We start from the raw sequence: 20,059 nt of genomic DNA on the forward strand, positions 1-20,059 counted from the left end.
GAAAACTCAGTCAGCTTCACAGGCCATCACCAAGTGAAAAGTTTCCATATTGCTTTTCTTCGGTATTAGTACAGAAATAGACGGTTGTAACAGTATAGTCAAAACATGACTTCAGCAAACTATCTTACACGTAGGAAGAAAATTTTTAATTATTGTTTTAAAGAGAAAAAACCTTTTTTGGAGTGTTTTAGTCTCACATCACATTCTGGTTTGATAATTGGTTTTATGAATAGATTTCAATTAGCTAGCTATTCCCCTCATCTTACTTTGAAGCTCATTCAAATTCCTTGGAGAATTCTCTTCAAATTAAAATACTCAGAACTAATTATTTAGCACCTTTAATTCTTCAACTGTTCTACCAACATCTTTGTGGAAGATAAACAACTACTTCACACTAAGAACGTACCACAACCAGATCAAGGGACCTATGGTCACCAGTCACCTGGAGCTCAAGATATTTAAAAAGAGCATTTGTCTGGCTGAGAAATGTAATGGTCTAAAGATAACAGAGTAGGAACTTTTGAATTTGCATGATCTCAGGTCACGTCTCATGTTTTCATCCAAACCCTGGGGTTAATCATAACCTTCTATAACAACTTTAGACTGAGGTTCAAAACCCAGTCTTTCCTTCATAGAAATATGAACACAACTGGCCAGTAACCAGATGCACTACTTAACTATTTCATTTAAAAACTAAGCATTGAGGGTGGAGGGGAACACAACAGGATCTTAAGCAACTGAGACTTCCTCACCACATCTGGCTGTATCCATATTCTCTATCCATATCCTCAGCTGTCTCAAATTAAACGGACACACTCATGCAAGCAAGCCCACTACTATATACAGGCCTTCAGCAACCCCACGGACACATCCACAACATACGTATAAAATGACTGTTCCATATTCTTAAGATTACACAAAACCCATCTGCCCTTCTACATCCCATTTTCAAGCTCTATCAATTTGTTGAATTTCCTCTCAGTTGAATACTGTTGTTAATAATTCACTGAAGCCTCAGAATCTCATGAAGGCATGCTCAGAAGCCCAAAAAAACCTTGCCCCAAACCTCCACTCTCTTTCAGTTATTTACCACTTTCTGCTCGGAGTGAAACTACTTTGCGACTCAAGTTCTCTGCTAAGACTTGTTTCACTTCTGTGGCAGTACAATTATTCTTTTAGATTAAGATTTAATCACGGGATACTAATGCAAAAACAATGGGGGGGGGGAGGCATCTCCTTCAGATGAACGTCTCTCGAAACGTCTCGGGCCTCCCCAGTACAATTGTCAATGTCTATGACTAGACCAGTACAGCTGTCTGCTTTGGCCATATGTAAAATGTAAAGCAGGGAATCTCCAGAGACACTTCACTACCTTACTCCCGGGAGCACATCATAATAAATGAGCAGAAAGTTTGTCCAACTTCGTCTACTGTTTGAGCAATAGGTACACAGGATGAATCCTTCACATGTTTAAGAAAATTCTTCCCCAAAGAAACGGGGCATAGGAGAATCACACCATGTTCTATCAGGCATTCTTTCAACAACTAAGAATATGAAACATTTTCATAAATGTTTATACAACATTGTGAAGAGGATTTTTCTGAAATTTTGAGATGTCTAGGAGGTACATTAAAAATTACTTCTTGCCCATGCATCTGGACACCACATAAAGATTGAGGTCCTGAAACACAGCTCTCTAGAGCCCCACATCCACCTTCTGTACACGAACCTTGCATCAAGTCTTTTGCACGCAGCAATCCTAAGATACTAGTTCCAAGCACCACAGACAAGTCAAAACATCTTTTCAAGAGGTTGCACCTGAGTGTCCCAATTTGTTGCAAAAGCCTCAGGTAAAACTTGAGATTTCAAGCAATTAAATTACACTTGTAGCAACGGAGACATAACAAACATAACACTTCTTGCAAAAGTTTTCTGAACCACATGAATATATTTCCTTTCTACTCAAGTATGTCTTGTTACGCTAAACATCATGTTAGTATTAATGAAACAACTGACTCCTCAAAAAATGGGTAAATGTATCCAAGACACAAAGCAGCACCTGAGAACAGCACTCACTCGTTTTCTAAGAATGCACCCAAGTATGGCTCTACTACTCACCTCAATTTTATCTGTTTTTGCATCTCCCCAGTAAAGCTTGTCTTTCTCAAGATCCAGTGCCAAGCCATTAGGCCAACCTAGGGACGTATTCACCAGAACTCGTCTTTCTGAGCCGTCCAAATAAGCACATTCTATCTTTGGACTTTCCCCCCAGTCTGTCCAATACATATAGCTGTAAAAAACAAAGAGGAGAAACAGTCAATGCAAGACATGCAAGACAAAATAGTGCCAAGATCTGTTCTTCTTCTGAAAGAACTTCCTAACTTTCTGCTTCCTCAACCGCAGCGAACAAGTCAACTCAAACTGTAATCAGTGATGACAATACAAAGTTTAAGCATTAAATAAACTAAACTATTAGAAATGTGCAGTGGCCCAGTTCTTTCATAGTTATGATAACACTGAAGAAGCAGAAAAAAGAAAATTCAACCACACACACTATGTATAGGTTCACTGGAGAACACTGTATTTAGAAATTACCTTTTACATGCACAGCATTAAAGGGATGAAGCAAGGAAAAGCCAGTTATTTCCAGAACATTTGACAAATAATACACACATTGTCTCACAATCCGCAGATTTTCAGTTTCAGGAGACCATAACCTGGATCCAAAGACCTATCACAGGACTGCCAATAAACACAAAACTTACCCCATTACAGGATTGAGCACTATTGCTCGAGGTTCGTCTAGGTTTTCTGAGATAAGAATCTTTCTCGAGGTCCCATTCAACCGTGTCACTTCAATGCGGTCTGTTCCAGTATCAGTCCAGTACAGGTTCCTTGCCACCCAATCCACAGCAATACCATCTGGATGGTTGATTTCTGTGGTTACCAAAGTCTGTGCTCCAGAGCCATCAAGGTACGCCCGACGAATTGCCCGGACATCATCGTCAGTCCAGTAGATGTAGCCTTCCACAGGATCGTAGTCTATGGCAATTGCATGTCTGATATTGTCTATCTGCAGAATAATGTCAGTGAAATCCGGCATGTCCAGGGAAATCCTCCTCAAGTCAGTCCTTCTGGCGAGCAGCAAGACTTCTTCAGCACCTGGGGAGAAAACCATTCACGGTGTATCATTTCCTTTGCTATGGATGCAAACACTTCAATACAGCCCAGCAGGCTGTGAGCTGCCACTGTCACAAGAAGAGATTTCCTTAAGAAAACGCCATCAAGCTTTCACTGAAATACAGACTTCTGTGAGCAGGGACTTATTCCTCATCAGTTCTTCTCAACTAGCTACTTGTGCTGGCACTCTTATTTCACAATGACAACATCCTTCTCCCAGCCTCCTAAGCTAATATGGAACATAGCAATCTCGATCTAGAACCTAAAAAAAAATTAAATTCAACAATTTGGTGGGGGTAGGCCCAAATATTTCATCACGGTATATAGAATCCCCCAGCTCAGCCCAGTTTCCCACTAGCTGTATCAGTGCATTAGGTGCGGTTTTCACGCAAAAGCCCTACTTAATAAATGACAAGGGCAAACAGAAGACTTGAGAATTTTTGTAAACAAATTACATTAATGATTTGCTCCAGACAGCCCAACAAGAAAGCAAACTGCAACTACTGCAAGTATTTCTCATCTGGCCAAAGCTGACGCAAAACTAATTTTAAGGCAACAGAATCACAGAATCATTGAGGTTAAAAGTGTGGGTTTACTTCCTAAGCAGTGAAAAATCAATCAATCGACTGCTTTCTTAAAAAAAGACCACGGTGGACAGAAGGCCAATACACAGCTTATACCTCCTCTTCTACCATGCTTCTTTGCTAGATGTATATTCTGAAAAAAACATCCTTGAAATATTAACTACATCTAACGGCAAACAGCATGAACGAAAGGTGACACTGTCAACCCCTCCACTGTAACCACTCAAGAGTACATCGCATGCGGGATGTGCCCAGGCAGCTATTTTAAAGAGCTCTCTGGGAACAGAAGCAGCCCGTCGCCTGTGACTCTGTTCTTGCTCTCTGCATCACGGATTACCCCAGGAACAGCAGCCTTGGGGCTACACTGACACCTCTTGCTTAGGAAACAGGCCAAAACCAAGACAATATGCAGAGAATCCACTTCAAGCAGGAAGGGAGGATCTTCAAAACAGCAAAAGGGTTGCATTCAAAACTGTGCAGTGCTAAAAATGGCATTTTTATGGAGCCTGTTCAAATAGGAAGGCTTTTAGATCACTTCTGTTTCGTTAACTTAATCGTGTTGACATTTTGCTGGAAGAACTTAACAGGTACTAAGTCCCATGGTGCTAAGTATTACACATACTTGGTTTTTTCCAACTTTACCATCTCCGAAGAACTTACAGTGTCACCAGACAGACACTGGTTTGTCCAGTTAGCTTGACAGCAGCAGAAATGAGAAGGAACCCAGGTAACGTTATATATGGATTAATGTTACCTCCATATTACCTCCAACAACACAGATTGTCCACCACCACAGAGCCTCCTTACAAGAAAAATTTCCAAAATTTCCTATTTCTTAATACATTCAAACACACAGAAAATGTTTGATATTCTAATGCAAATTAAAATCTCACCTTAAAAGCCAAAGGGGGGGAATCACTGTTACAGAGAGCACCTGCACACCAGGACACCGATCTACAACTGTTTTATTGCAAAAATTGTTTATTGCAAAAACAACAAAGTTTTATGTCTTGCTTCTGTGTTTCTGAAATATTCCACTTGGAGTCAAAATAAAACCTTGTTTAGTGCAAGTTAAGTAAAAATTCAGGCCTCGAAACTCAACACAGAAAGCAGGATGCATCTGGTCATCCAAGTGCTCTACAGACACAGAAAAGTTTAAAATCATAAATTAATTTTAAATTATTTTAGCTCAACTGTCTCAAAAAGTGAGCAGCACAGCAGCTGCTCAGCCACCCACAGCACTCTTTCATATCCATCTTAACTTCTGGATTTCTACTATATTAATGTGTCTGAAATCATAATCTTAATATTAAAGTGGGAGTAGCGTGAAGTAGAGGAGCATCAAATAAATGCCTAGCAAGTGATAACAGAGCAATTACCAACATTACATGTATTTCTCAGGCAACCAACATTACAATCATCATTGCATGGGAACAGACAGATAAGAATCAGATGCATACATTTTCCCTCTTCACACAACTGATTGCAGCTTCACCTTGGTTCACTGTGAACAAGGTCAGAGTTGAAAGTACCAGAGGAAGGAACCAGCAGCCTAAGCCCTAAATTATACCTAGAGATGCTGGCTAGGCAACAGGCTGAAAGACGCTCAATACTCCCCTAAAAGCCACAAGTAATACAGCAATACCAAACCAGTCTGCAGTTCCTCACAGCAGCAAGGATCGCACTCGATTTTATCTCACCCAGCTCTGCCACGCGTTCGCCCGTGTGTATTAGCACACATTCACTTGCATACAAAAGAGTATTTTGAGCAGGAACAGGACAGCCAGGACCCCTTGAACCAGCAATTACAGGAATACGACCTTCTTGCAAGGGGAAGAAAATAATCCTGTTTCTGACATATTCAGCTGCTCTGGCTTATTCTGCAGGCAAACGCTACTGCAGAAATATTCCCAACCTTAGTTCTGTCCCACGGACATACATGGCTAAAAACAAACAGGGAGAAGATGACCTAGCAGACCAGAAAAAAGTAAAAATCTGCACGTCAGCTGACAACAGGGACAGTTTGCTGGTAGTTGAACTAGATGTTTCCTGAGAAATTCTTCTAATTTCTAACATACTTCTAACTGAGACTTATGGGAAAAAGAAATAAGGGCAATGAGCTACTTGGTCTGTAGCCAAGTTCTGGCTGCTCGGTGATTTCTGCTGTAGAGATGCTTAAAACTAAGTCAAATGATCACACAATGAGACTCTTGACAGACATGCATCTACATCTTTAGACATTAAAAAAAACATGCGAACAGAGGAAATGTTCTCACAGTACATTTCACCACACTCTGCCCCCCGCTTGAACGTTGGTAAAAGATCATTATCACGGGTAGGTTTCGATAAGTTCAAAAATCCTGGCTTTTATTAACACATAACTTAAAATCAGTGTTGGTTATAACTGTATTTGACTCATATTAACAAATTTCTATTAGGGGAAAAAAGAGCTGGCAGCAGGCTCTGAACACACCGCTGAGAAATGAGAACTTGACATTGGTTCTCTCTAAAAACCTGGACAAACACGCTTGTCTGGCTCATTATTTTTATCTGTATCACGAAGGTATTTTGATTATTAATGTTGCTAGGAATGTTTTCAAGGCTACAGGAGTGTTATGCTGTGACTTGCCTAGTGCTATCCGAGATACCCTAGAACCTAATACGTTACAGCCAGCTATTTCCCTAGTGCTAAAGTGCTGTGGCATTTATTTAATTAAATTCGTCTTCAGAAAACCTCTCTCGCCGCAGTCATTTTTGTAATCACATGATAAAGAGATTCCCAGCAGAATTGCTAACTGTTATAACATGGTCACATATAACACCATACAATGAACAAAAGCCTTTTTGGGGGGGGAGCGGGGAATGCAAGCTATTCCAACATCACAACTGCAGCCACCAAACGCTTCTGCAGAAGTTTATGTAAAGTCCTCTATACAAACCATAGATCAGAAAAACAGAAGGAATTAGGTCCCTCTAAGGTTACCATTTAGAAAGCATTTTAAGACCCAAGTTCAAATCATCGTTTTATTTTTCCAACTGGTTTAAACTTTGAACTGTTTATTTTTCTCTAGTCTTTTTTTTTTTATTCAGCAGAAGCTTTCTGCAGACTTTCCACAGAACTTTTCAGTAGGTCTAATATCCATAAAAGCCGATGAACTGTTCTGGTTAACATGCAGAACAATATCTGAATTTAAAAAACAAACAGAACAGAAAACAATAATACCATTCAACACAGTTATTCTCACTCCCTTTGTAATCAAGAAATCCTATAGAAACAGGTTAAGAGACTTTTTTTTTTCCTGCTCCCGCATGTGACGCTTTCCTCCCATACCCAGTAATCAATTATTTTTAATATCCACGCTAGGTATAGTGTTCGCTGTGATTTGGTTGGTTTGTGCTCTCGTTATTAAAAATTCATGCTTCAGTGCTGGAAATGGCAACTGTATTCTATTTGAAAAATTAACCGCAATCAGAGCTGACAGCAGTGAAGCAGGCCATCTCACCAGCTTGACAAGAGCCTTTTTTATTCTTCCCTTGGCCCACTTCACATTTGACAAGTGACAAGACATCTATAATACAGTAACAAATGCTCCAATTTATTCACCCAACCTAAACAAATGTAGACTGCAGTGGCTGCCTCTGCTAATCTATGCCAGAAAACACCACGCTATTCCTTTCCCATTTGTCTGTCTGCTAATTAGGTTAGAACAATGCTCCATTGTGGGACTCTTCCCCCAGTTTTATGTATGTGCATGTGCATGCATCTGCATGTATAGACTCCAGTCTATTTACAGGCAACTTTGGAAATCTCTATATTTGTGGTGAAAAAAATCAGATAAACTGGAAAAAAAAATGGGAAAGCGTTTAGCTCTTCTCCGAAAAACAAAACAGTAAGCACTTTTTGAAAAGAGTGCGTTAGAAGTACTTTGACTGCAGGCAACTCTCTTACAAGCTGTTTGAGTACAGCTATCTCGGCACTCTTGATAAACGAAAAAGATTTATCAGAAAAGCAAGGGATTTTGCTAGTTGCTGTAATAGCGAATCACCTGGCAAAGTTTCAGTGTATGGCAAAAAGGGGGGGAACAAGACACAGGGACGACTTCATTATTCTGTATGGAGTGTATGAAAACAGGCAATGTGGCCATGCTGTTTAATAAGCTTGCCAATATTCTTGACAATTACAGTATCTTGCACAAGGGTTTAGCATTAGCTGCTCTTCACCCCACAGGAAAAATGATGTAATGAAACTCACTATGGAAGGTTTAAATCAACAACACTCGGTAAAACCACATTCCGGCTATTCAACATCCATAGAAAATAAAAATCTTTAAGGAGTTGAATCAAATTTTTGTCATACCTAGAAATAAATGGAAATTCTTTTTATATATTTTCCTTGGGTACCTTCACAGAGCCAGCTGCAACACGCACTATGTGTCTCAGTTCAGGTCTTTATTTATCTTCCAGTCTGAGAGGGAGAGCGCACCGCTTGGTACTGTGTGATGGCGGTGGGCTGGGGAAAGCTGGCGATGTACTTGACGCTGCCGACTGGGGAGAGCACGCAACACACACCAGGTTTACCAATTTAATACCAAGAGTTGCACAGGAGTACCCAACCAGCACGATAGAAACAGGAAAGGTTTCTTTGAAAGAACGTTTTGAGTGCCCACATTCAGGCAGGACTTGATTTAATTGAAAGGTAAGCAGGCATAGGGAAAACTAACACTTGTGACAAAGAAAGGAAATACCAGGGCACTCACGTAACTCATAAATTACATCATATCTGTCTGTGCGTTGCAGCGAAAAGCTATTGTCTACTGTTTCTTCCATTATCTCAGTAGCAGACTTTTAACAGTTACTTTGCCTGAACCAGGAAAAAAAAACCCCTACAATTCAGTTTTGACACACTCATACAGCCACAGCCGATAAGATCATCAGCAAAACAGCTGCCTAAGACAAAAGTCATGTTTCTTCCAGAGAAAGTCCAGCAACACAGAGGTCATCGTTACCCTGCTCTGATTTAGGACTGAGTTTCTGTGAGCCACCTTAAGTTTGTACATAACCAGTACTACGGTGGTGAGCACAAAGCTTTGTAAAGTTACTACTGACAGAGGACTAGATAACTCTTACGAAGACTTACTGAAAACGGCATTAGTATAAAATAACAGTTGTAACTGCATTGGTAGTAACCAGAATCGGAGCAGCACAACTGTCTGGCTGTCACTGTACCCAGCAAAGAACCTGCCCTTACACACAGGTTTCACCCACAGCACCTGAACAACTAACTCTTACCCCTTGCCCCTCTGAGGTCTGTCTGTACTGTCTGGGCCTTAAAGAAAGAGAAAGTTGGAAACAGTAAATCTGAATGTTAGCTTACAGATATCATAGTCTCAGCTTCTACTTTTTATTAACAAAAAAAAAAAAAAACCCACCAAAAAAAAAAGCAAGCCCCAAACATTCCTTTGCACAGAATTCTTACTAACAGTTCATTGCAAGCCATAGGAAAAAGGATGGGCCAAGAAAAAGTCTGTCAGAAATCTCCACCGCTAGAAAAAGGGTAGTGTCTTTCGATTCTGGTATTTCCTTGCAAAGCGTGGGTTTTGAGTTTAAATGCACCTATTCTCTGTTGGAGACACACAACCCCAGTGGCTCAGAGTAAGACATCCCTGACTTTAGATGTGACAGCCATTTTTCCACCTAGTTTCTTTTAAACAGAGTTTTGGCGGTGACACCTTCAATTACACGGACAATCATCAAAAATTCACTACAACCCAACAAGATACACAATTAATAATTAAAAAAAAAAAAATACTGAACAGAAATATACTTAACATATATAATAAGAAATACACTTACCATAGTCTTTCTACAATCCCACTTCTGTTGATTTCTAATTGCAGACATTTCCTACCCACCATGAGACCCTGACCATACTAGTTTCCCTGCACTGCTGCACTCCTTTACACAAAGAGAAATAAATACTTTACATCCCACAGGCCCCCTCTGAGGCTGATAGCTGTATAAAGCTTTGAAGTTTAACCGTTATTTATTGTGCTCCAAGTATGATGGAGCCACAGAAAATCCAATTCTGAGCTAACACAATCATCTGCCAAAGGGTAAACATCATGGAAAAAAAAAGTTATTAACAACTGTAAATTAGGGTTTGCAAATCTAGGGAACGCCTTCAACCTTCTTGTTGCTGTACCAATGCAGTAAAATAGAGCTCAGCCACCCAACGTTTGAAGAGGCGGTCAAACTACACAGCTTAACGAGTCATCCCTGGGTCTTGGTAGCTCCATGCGTGTACCTAGCCCATGGTGAACACAAGATAACGAAGTTTACACACGAACCTTTCCAGCGCAGACCCAGGGTGTGGTTCTCCTGCAGCTTAAAACCAGAATCAATCCAGAGACTCAACAGGGCTGGAAAGGGAGAGCGTCGCTTTTTCCTTCGTATACGCACACACACAAACCCCAAACCTCCTAACCACACACGAAATGAGCTAGTTACCATCTCTAACTAGACAGTGTTTCAGAGTCCTGGAAAGTAGTCATCAATCTGAAACATGCACCAAAGCCCAAAAAGAAAGTTTCATTCACTATCCCAGCAAAACCACTGACAACAGAGCTAGAAGACGGTATGGCAGATCTTCCAGACCGCTCCTCGCTCCCTTCAAGGTTTCTTCCTTACAGCATGTTTCTAATGGCTTTCATCCAATGAAATTATAAACAAGGCCATTTCATTTCGTTGCTACACAAAGTGCTCCCCATTTAGGAGGATAAAAGTTGCTGTGAATAGAAAGTACTGTAATCTTTTCATACAGATCAAATAAAATCATAAACATAACGCTAACAAAAGCGAGACTCAGAACAAACAAGATCTACACATGAATGAAAGAAAAAAATCACTCATGAAATTTTTATAAAATAGAGTAGAAATAGAAACAGTAGCCTCTAGATTTCCTAGATTGTCAAGTATCCATTCCTGAACAGTTTTCACAGCCCTGCCCGGTGTATCGCAAAGGTATCTCAGTGAAATATAGTTTCCCTAATAGTATCTGCTACTGAGCAAATAACACCCTAGCCCATTGCTTTAGTGCTAAAGAATCAAGAGAACGTGTTTGGGGTAAGTGTATAACCTGGGTCCCAACGCAGAGTGAAATGCTATTTCCTCCTTCAGCCCACGGCAGCTCACTTTCATAGTCTGGAATCTGGATAATTCCTCACCTTGCAGGAACCACTGTAGACTACTCGTACATTTGATCTGTTATCCAAACTTCCCCTCTCACCTACTGCAAAACACCCCCAGATCCTTTCAGCAGATCATCTGCTGGCTGGAGGGAAGACATCACTATGATTAAGGAACTAACGTGGTTGCAGGCATTGAGGAAGATGCCAATTACACAAATTCCCCCTTGAGAGAAGGATCACATTAATCTTTAAGAAGCCCCAACTCAGCCTAACAAAGAAAAACATGACATCAACAATTCCTTGATAAGCAAAGGAAGCGTGATATACCTTTGGGAGCATAGGAGGGAGGGGGGAATGAGGAAAAAGTCCTCCAGAATTTCTGGATAACATCTGCCTATGGTAGTCAGACATCAGGCACAGGACAGAAGACATCTATGAAGTCAAAAGCATCTTGCAACCAAAAGATTGTTGTTTTCCGCAGTTGCATTTCAATCACAGAGTGGGCAAGGGGCACAGCCAGGCATGCAGGCAGCTGTCAAGGCTCTAGGAAATAAGGTAAAATAGAATTTTCCTTTTGTTTTTTTTTCCTCGTGACAAACTGGGACTTGAGTGCTCCTTCCCAATAAGCCCCAAATCAATGCTAGATCATCGTCAGATTATCTACTGATATACAAGATTTCTCTCCCAGCATCTTCCAGGTGCTAGAAGACTCTGTCTGAGAGTTATTTTAGGTTATTCACAGAATGCCAGCTGAAGCTTTCACAGGTACTTGAAAGAGCTGATTAACAGCAATTATCCCAAACAACAAATGTCTCCCTAACCCTTCCCTTTTGCAAAGAGGCTGTTCATCTCTAATTAGCAGTTGATCTACTTAATCAGAAATTCTGGATTAGTCCATACAGTTTCTCTTTATTAATCAGAAAGATGTGTTAGCAAAGGGACCTTCTTCTCTGGTGGTGAAATTGCATGAGAAGAAATACTTTGCAATGGAGGCATTCATCTGCCTGCTTGTCTTGCTTGGAGGCTTAGTTGCTCAAGTAAGTTGATGATTACTGAGCCAAGGAACTGCAGACACAAAACTTTCAAAACACACCATGTGCATAAAGAAACACACGAGAGAGGAGAAAGAAGGGCTTTAACACTTCTTCCTTCAGTACTCTTCTATCTCCTGCATACAAAACAATAAGAGCCCTGTGGCATTAGCCAGCAGGTTCCAAAAACATTGTTTTCTGCTTTGCATTGTGAAGAATGGCAAGGAGAAACGAGACACTGGGAATATTACCCAACCCTGATTAACTGCTTCAACAACATGAGCAAGGATAAATAAAGGAAGCTGACTCTTCAAATGCCTGAAGCTAGTGCCACCTTTTCCAATTATAACAAAAAAAATTTATAAAATTCTGGTTTTCATTTGAGAAAACAGAATTTCCTAGTTCATTTGTGAAACTGTAGCTGTCATAACTTCCCAGCAGAAACCCTACAGCTCCTACCACCATGTCAGATTGACTCAACGGCCAAAGTTCCCCCACTTTCAGGCAAAAAAGTCACCAACTGGAGAAACGCACCTCTGGCGAGTTGAGGTCAACATGCCATATCTCAAATGACCACTTACATTCTGACACATCAGGGACAAGATTACTGCAGAACCAACTGGCTAGTTAAACACCTAGACTGAGATATCTTAAAGGAAGCAGATTTCTAGAAAGTACCCATCACCCATTTGGGGGAGGCAGGAGAAGCAGAAGAGGGAAGAAATCCTCCTTGTTAGTGCTTTAAAACAACCAACGCTCTGCTACTGCTTAACTAAAAGAAGGTTCTGAAAATGAGTTAACTTTTTTAGTTTGACTCATACTACATTTAAAGAGGTGGCAGTGCTCTTATGCTGGCTTTAAGAGATGCTCACACTGATGTACAGTAAGTTTAATTTCCACATCTCAAGTAGGATAAACCCTCTCTTCTGTAAGGGCAGATTTGCTGGGGTAAAGAAGCCACTGATGTAACTGAGAATTCAGGAACCTGTTTCAACGTCAAACCTGCCAACTACAGCAGGCCATTCACAGGTAACCTGTGACATTCAAACGCTACAAGTTCCTGCACTTGAGCGTTTACAGCACCCACTAAGTGTATACATTTAAAAAAAACAACCAAACAATTAACAAACATTCATACCCTAACTTGTAAGCCGATTTATTCCAAGACAATATGGCTGATCCCTCTTCGTTCCAGATGATGTAAGGAATTTAAAATATAAAATAACGATTACAAACACTTCAGGGTTGTTAAAGGGCATCAAGCAATACCTAGAGATGATCTCAGATGCAAACCCTGGTCCCAGGGAAACCTACAGGAGCCTTCCTGGGATCTGGGTAGGGCCAGGTTTAACTGCCATCATGAAACGGACAAATCACGTTTCAGATTTATCAACTCACCCTGAGATTATCTCCAGCTTAAGAATGACAAATTTAAACTTGAAAGCCTTTTTAAAATCTCACATTTATGTATGAATACATCTAAAAGCACCTGAGAAGAGAAAACCAGAAAGAACAAGAAGTCACAGAAGAAAAAAGATGTGTTAACAACCAAAGTAGTGTCATTTATCTGTGTAGGGGACCAAGCAGGCACTTGCCATCGTATCAGAGGACTTTCTCTATCTGTATTCAGCCGCAGTACCTAACAGGTACTGCTCTTTAGAGGAATGCAAATAACCAAACCTCCTTCATTTCTGCTTTAAACTTTCCCCTCTGTCAAATCTTAAAGCAAGTCACTAGTAGGACTAAATGTTATCTCGGACAGTTATCCTTAGCATATTAACCAGCTGAATCTTTTTACACAGCCTTTAGGGAGACTCCTGATAGAAGTAATCTGTTACTGAGCATTGCAAATATGGCACCAAGCTCACAAAGCTGCCTGCAGGATATGGGCATTTACATTTTCCTAGTTCAGCAGTAATACCAAGGTAAGCAGAAGCTAAGGTACTGTTACTATATCGTTGCTTTTTCAGCCAAATTCCTTGTCTTAGTTATTGCAGAAAATCATTTAACTTTTTTATAGCCCTTGCTGCAGATGGCGTGCTCAGTCTACTTAAACACAGAGAATATCTCAAGTTGGAAGGGACCTGTAAGGATCATCGAGACCAACTCCTTATTCCTTGCAGGACTACCTAAAAGTAAACCATAGGAGTAAGAGCATCATCCAGGTGCTCCTTGACTTAAATCTATACTGAGCAATGCTCAGCACATTAAAGAATGCACTTTAGCTGGCACTGCCCTTGGTTCCAGGTATTGCTCCTTTGTGCAAGTGTCAAAATACCAAGAGCATTTTCCCCAGTATGGCAGACTTGGAGGTCGTGGGCAGAGTAGGGACGTCTCGTATAGATGGACATCAAGCCCTTGCTGGTGTTCACGATCAGAGCCTGGATTTAGTACTAGAAAATAGGAGTAGTCTAGCTATGACGGAAGACTGCTGATGCAGTTTGCCACTAAATGCTTCCCCCTGCCAAATACTTGCTTAAGTTGCACTTGATGTCACATTTGTCACCTATGGTTTGCATGGCATGCAAATACACCTATATCTCAACCACCCACGTGCCTTCCTACCAAGAGGTCTCTCATCTTGAAGTACAGGAACAGGAACAGACTCATCATCTTTCCCAACAAATGGAAAGAAAATAAATCAGCGTAAAATTAAGTCTCCAAGAGATTTCAGTGTAGACAATGCCTACAGAAACGCACAGGGGAAATTTGAGGTTTCTCTGGGGAAGCAAGCACAAAAGGACTCCTCTTAATGGAGACTTAAATTTCACTGGAGAGGAATTTAAATATAATAAATGCGTGTAACGCTCAGGAATGTCTGATTTATTCAAAGCACATCTGCCACAGTTTACAGAGGAAACAGAGAAATCACCCAGCACACAATGAACAGATAAAATATCATCGGGGAATTTCCCTTATATTAGAGAGCAAAACACAGAATGCAAAATTAAAAGGAAGACTTTACAGAAATTAATAGCTTCCCCTCTAAACTCCAGAGAAGATCAAGAAAACAGAGCTACTGTTTGCACAATGGTCATGGTTTAACCCTGGTGGGCAGCCCAGCCCCATGCAGCCACCCACTTGCTCCCCACAGCAGGATGGGGGAGGACGGGAAGGGTAAAAGGGAGAAAACTCATGGGTTGAAAGACAGCTTAACAGGTAAAGCAAAAGCTGTACGAGCAAGCAAAGCAAAACAAGGAATTCATTCAGCACCTCCCATGGGCAGGCAGGTGTTTGGCCATGCCAGAGAAGCAGGGCTCCAATTGGGAAGTCAAAATTTGGGAAGTCAAATGCTGTAATGTAAATTGCCCTCCCTTCCCCCTTCTTTACCTCAGCTTTATGTGCTGGGCATGATGCTGTATGGTCTGGAATATCCCTTGGGCAGCTGGGGTCAGCTGTCCTGGCCGTGTCCCCTCCCGACTCCCTATGCCCCCCAGCCTGCTCGCTGGCCGCGCTGGGTAAGGAACAAAGCCCGGACACTGCAAGCACTGTTCAGCACTCACTAAAAAATCCCTGTGGCATCGACACTGTTTTGGTCACAAATCCAATACATAGCACCTTACCAGCTGCTATGAAGAAAATTAACTCCATCCCAGTCCAAACCAGTACAGTGATTTTAGTAAAATGGATCAAAATGGATCAAAAAAAATGGATCACTTGCCAAGGCCAAGTGAAAGTGCTGCAGTGAAGCTTTGTAATGAGCAGAGTAAAATTCTGTAGCTTTTACTGAAATATTTTATCCATATACTGCAGCAAAGCATTACATTTAATGAGAAACAAAACTGGAAAATAGTTTTTTAAACCTTAGGGTATGCAGCTTCCAGAACCTGCATGGATCTGGACTATTTCTGACATTGCATAGCTCTGAGTGCCCTTGCTGAAGTTAAAAAATATAAAATAAAAAAGAACATTCATGGAAGTCCTAGTTTATCCTACTTATTACAGCTCCATAGCTACAGAGCCAAGCTAGTAAAAACTTGGGAGGGCGAGGTGGAGAGTATTTGAGCTTTCACTCAAAATATTTTGTGGTATTAGCCATGGATGATAAGTTTTAAAATTCTTTCTTCATATCTAATTGTCTTACTTGTTACCATGATATCGGAAAATGATGTGCTATGAAAGTAAGATCCTTTGGGAACGAAACACTAACAGGAGAGGGAACTTCAGAAATCGGAGTGACCACTTACAGCGAAATACATCCACTTCTAAGAAGAAAGATGAGGCTTTTGACATTCTTTTAGATGGCCTGCAGCAATAGCTGTATGCCAGCAACAGTGAATAGAGCAGAAAAAAAATATATATTTTCCAGAAACATAAGAGAAACAGGCTGCTGAATGCTGTTCACAGAAACCGGCTCAATCTTAGAAGGCTGCATACAGACGGCTGTTGTACGAGAGGCTGGGATCAGGGGTTACTCACAATTAGCTGATGAGATGTACAACAAACCTCTAGATTTGCTTGAATGTGATTAAACCGAACCACATGGTCAAGGCAAAGAGGTAAGGAAAAAGCAGGGGGAATCATCCCACATTTCAAGACTGCACCTTCACCAGCAGAGCAAAGCCTGCTCCATGAAAGCACAAGAGGATGGGAAGATCCTGGCTCCAATTTGCCCTTGTGGAAATACATTAAGTCTTGCAAACTATACCGAAAGTGCACCAGAGCTGTAGACAGAAACAGATAAATTCCTGTTACTCACTGTGCACCAAGGAAAGCAAGAATGAGAAGCACGAGGAAGGAGAAGCTGCTCGAAGAAGATGAAATGCAGCTGTCACCCGAAGACTGCCTTGCTAGGTAAGAAAGGTTCAAATGGTTTGCTGTCGGAGATGTGACACTAGCTATTAACTCATTTATCTTTCTCACAACGCTTCAAACTACTACTAGCCCAACAACAGAACTCCCTAAGTGCTAGGAAAGGAACCTCAGGACCGAAGGCGAAGGAACAGCTTCCTGAAAGGAGCCCTCACAGACAAACAAAAGACTCATGAATCAAAATAATTCTGTCCATCAAGAACATTAACGTGATCCTTAAACAAAGAGAGAAACACCAACCTCAGGACAGCCCTAAGCCAGCAAAATGACTGAAAGGAGGTCCCCAAGCTTTTAGAATTGCCACACTTTTGCTCTGCTTTCTAAACCAACCTATTTGTTTGTCCATTGCTGATCGGTCCAATCTTCCCTGAAAATACGCATGGAACACAATTTTCACTGCGGTCTTAAAGACTTTGATTATTTGCATCAGAAAGCATCTAAAGCATGAAACTGAAGATTAACTAAAGCAGCCTTACAATTTTATGACTGCATGAATAAAGGGCTAATTAGTAGAATTACATATCCCTTTTAAACGACTGCAACCAAACCTTCGTTCCTTTCTCAAACATTCATGCCACTGCTCAAGTAGGCTTAGAGAAGACTTTCAAACAAACAAACAAGCAAAAAAAAAAAAAACCCACAACCACTTTCAAAAAAACCACCATCCCAAACAAAAAACCTCCAAACCAAAACAACAAAAAAACCCCACAATAAAACCACAAATAAAGCAAGCCACCTGGTCTAAGAAAGGAAGCTCTGCTTTGAAACATGAAATTTCAGAGGTTAGTCATTCCTGGAAGTTACAAGGTACCAAGAATGACTACTGACCAGGCCACCCTCCACAAAGCCCTGCAGGCCTGAGCCATCGGGCTCTGATGGGCACTACAATCTGTGACTTCATTATCTTCTACACAGGCAAGGCTGGGTTCGGATACCCATCTAAAACTGTGGATTTGGACACATCCACCAAGACAGTAGTGGTCCAACACAACTTCTTAAGGAATTCCGAAGACCATAGCTTGAATGTACACTTTGCTAAGAGTACACGGGCAGCTGCAGCTGATTTACTTTCCAAACTTATGACCCCTCTTGCTTGTTTATATGGGAATTTCAAGCAAGTCCAGAGCATTTTCACAGCCAACAGAGGAAAAAAGACTTAATATCACACACCTGGAGGAAAGCAACACAAAACATCTACCTGCACAAAACAAGTACACTTTCCCAGCAAGGAACTTACCCTTGATGCCAGCTGCAACCTATCCATATATTTAATATCCATTATTAGTGATGAATATCTACTGTAGAGCTCATTTTTTTTAATTTATTCAGAGCAACTGCTTAGAACCAGAGAGAAAGCAAGAATGAATCAACACTAAAAGCCAAAACTACAGAATAATGAACAATCCTTTGAACATAAACACAATACTTACAGCTTCAGCATATTGACAGTTACATGTTTAGAAGAAGTGTAAACATCCAGTTTCAGAGTTTCAATGCATACAGACATAACCTACAGCAAAGCAAACAGTGGCACAGCCTATCCTTGAATTCATGTTTTCTTAATTTCCTAGGCTCACTGCTATCCAACACTCTTTGTAAAGAGCTCTCATACCTGTACGTTACCAATATATGTATTCTTCAATATCCAAGAGAGCCGAAATAGTCTAAGAGCCTCAGGGCTTTTCTGCACGGGAATACTTTCTGACAGAGATACACAGTAACATGACATAGTTACATCTGCACCAGTAAACTCCTCAAGTGGACACAGGTTTTTGAGAACAGAATGCTTTTTGGTCTTGCAGACAAATCCCCAGCAGCATCTGTGTAATTCCCTTAAAAGCCGAATGTCAAAGAAGCCGATGTGCCCAAGTGACTTTGTACTTCTGCACTTCTGCCCAAGCCAACAGGGAACAAAATGGAGAGGTGGTCAACACTGTTGTATCCGTAGTTCCTGATACAACTCTACTACAAAGGACTTTTGCCGAGAACAAAAAGTCAGTTCCTTGCAACCAAGGAGTTAATTAATAAGAGGGGAAAAAGAAGGACATGGATGTTGGCATAAGGCAGACAGGACAACAAAAGATGTGGAGCTTGGGAAAGAAATAATCCATAAAAGTGAACCAAAAGGCCACATTCTTATGCAAAGCAAGATTTCCTGTTCCCATCCCACTTTTTTGCCCTCCTTTGACAGAACACCCTTGACAGATTGTCTGGCCTGACAATGGAAAGGTGAAAGCACAGTATAAGCAGTCACTCCTGCTTGCGCTATCTGCCAAAACGCCAAAAGCAGGCTGACCTTCATTCCCACTGCCAAAAACATGAGGTCAATATGAATGTCTAAAAAGGTTGTCCTGGGCATTCAGCAATGTTTTTTTAAAAGCTGTGAAAGGGAAACTTTCCAAAGCTGGAAGGAGGAAAGAGAAAGGTCTTTCAGCAGCTGCAAGAACTACCTTATAAGCCTTTCAATTGCAGCAGGATGAGCTAATAAAGCTGGCCCTTAAACCCTGGAGGTTCAGTGTTCAAATTCTGCTTCAAGTTCACAAATGAAAAGAACCTATTATGCTTGCTTTAGGACTCGGAGGAATCAAGCCACATCAGAAAATAACTATACTCTTTGACTAGACTTGTTGAAAACGCATCGGAGACAGGCAGTAGAGTGTCTTTCAGTCCGTCAGCTGAACATTCTCCAGAACCTCACCTCCAAGTGTCCTACTGCCGTATCAGTGTTAACTACCTGCTTTGGTAAGATGCATTTTTAAAAGAGGCTTCCTGATCAATGATAAAACCAAGCTTTCAAAGTACGCCACTGGACTCACTCAGCTTACAGACACAAACTACACATCTAGTTATACTTTTCAACTAAAGCATACAGTCTAGCTGTTCTCTAAACAGCTTCTACTGGTAATACACAAGCCTCTCCTCCTACTTCTCAGTGACATGGAAAAACCACCCAGAACATTTTTTTTCTCTAGCTCAATTATCTCAAGCAGCAAACTTTATAAACCTTTTCACACAAAGCTTTGCCTCACTTTTTAAAATTAATGTCCAAAAACCACAAACTAGACCCAGGAAGAAATATTCCTGGTGCAATTTTCTCATAAATCCTTCCAACAGAGCAGCCCAAAGGGACACAAAGGGATAATTAATCTTCAGAGCCAGAGAAACAGTATTTTTAGTTTAAATCTTTACTTTGAATTTTTCTGTACAGATTATTATAAAACTAATCAAAGCAGGGGCAAGTCACTAGGTTATCTCTAAAATAGTG

At 40.8% G+C, this 20,059-nt stretch overlaps 1 protein-coding gene across 1 annotated transcript in view; it reads right to left on the bottom strand.

Annotated features, from left to right (window-relative positions):
* The window catches only part of LRP5 (LDL receptor related protein 5), a 160,978-nt gene that overhangs the window by 84,413 nt on the left and 56,506 nt on the right, over positions 1-20,059 (bottom strand). Inside the window, exons 6-7 of the mRNA XM_055722285.1 lie at positions 2,766-3,162; positions 2,119-2,290 (exon numbers count right to left, since the gene is read on the bottom strand). Coding sequence (XP_055578260.1) covers positions 2,119-2,290; positions 2,766-3,162 — 569 coding nt within the window. The remainder of the gene's footprint in view (positions 1-2,118; positions 2,291-2,765; positions 3,163-20,059) is intronic.

The sequence above is a fragment of the Falco cherrug genome, chromosome 10, assembly GCF_023634085.1.
Source record: "Falco cherrug isolate bFalChe1 chromosome 10, bFalChe1.pri, whole genome shotgun sequence".
NCBI classification, from domain to species: domain Eukaryota; kingdom Metazoa; phylum Chordata; class Aves; order Falconiformes; family Falconidae; genus Falco; species Falco cherrug.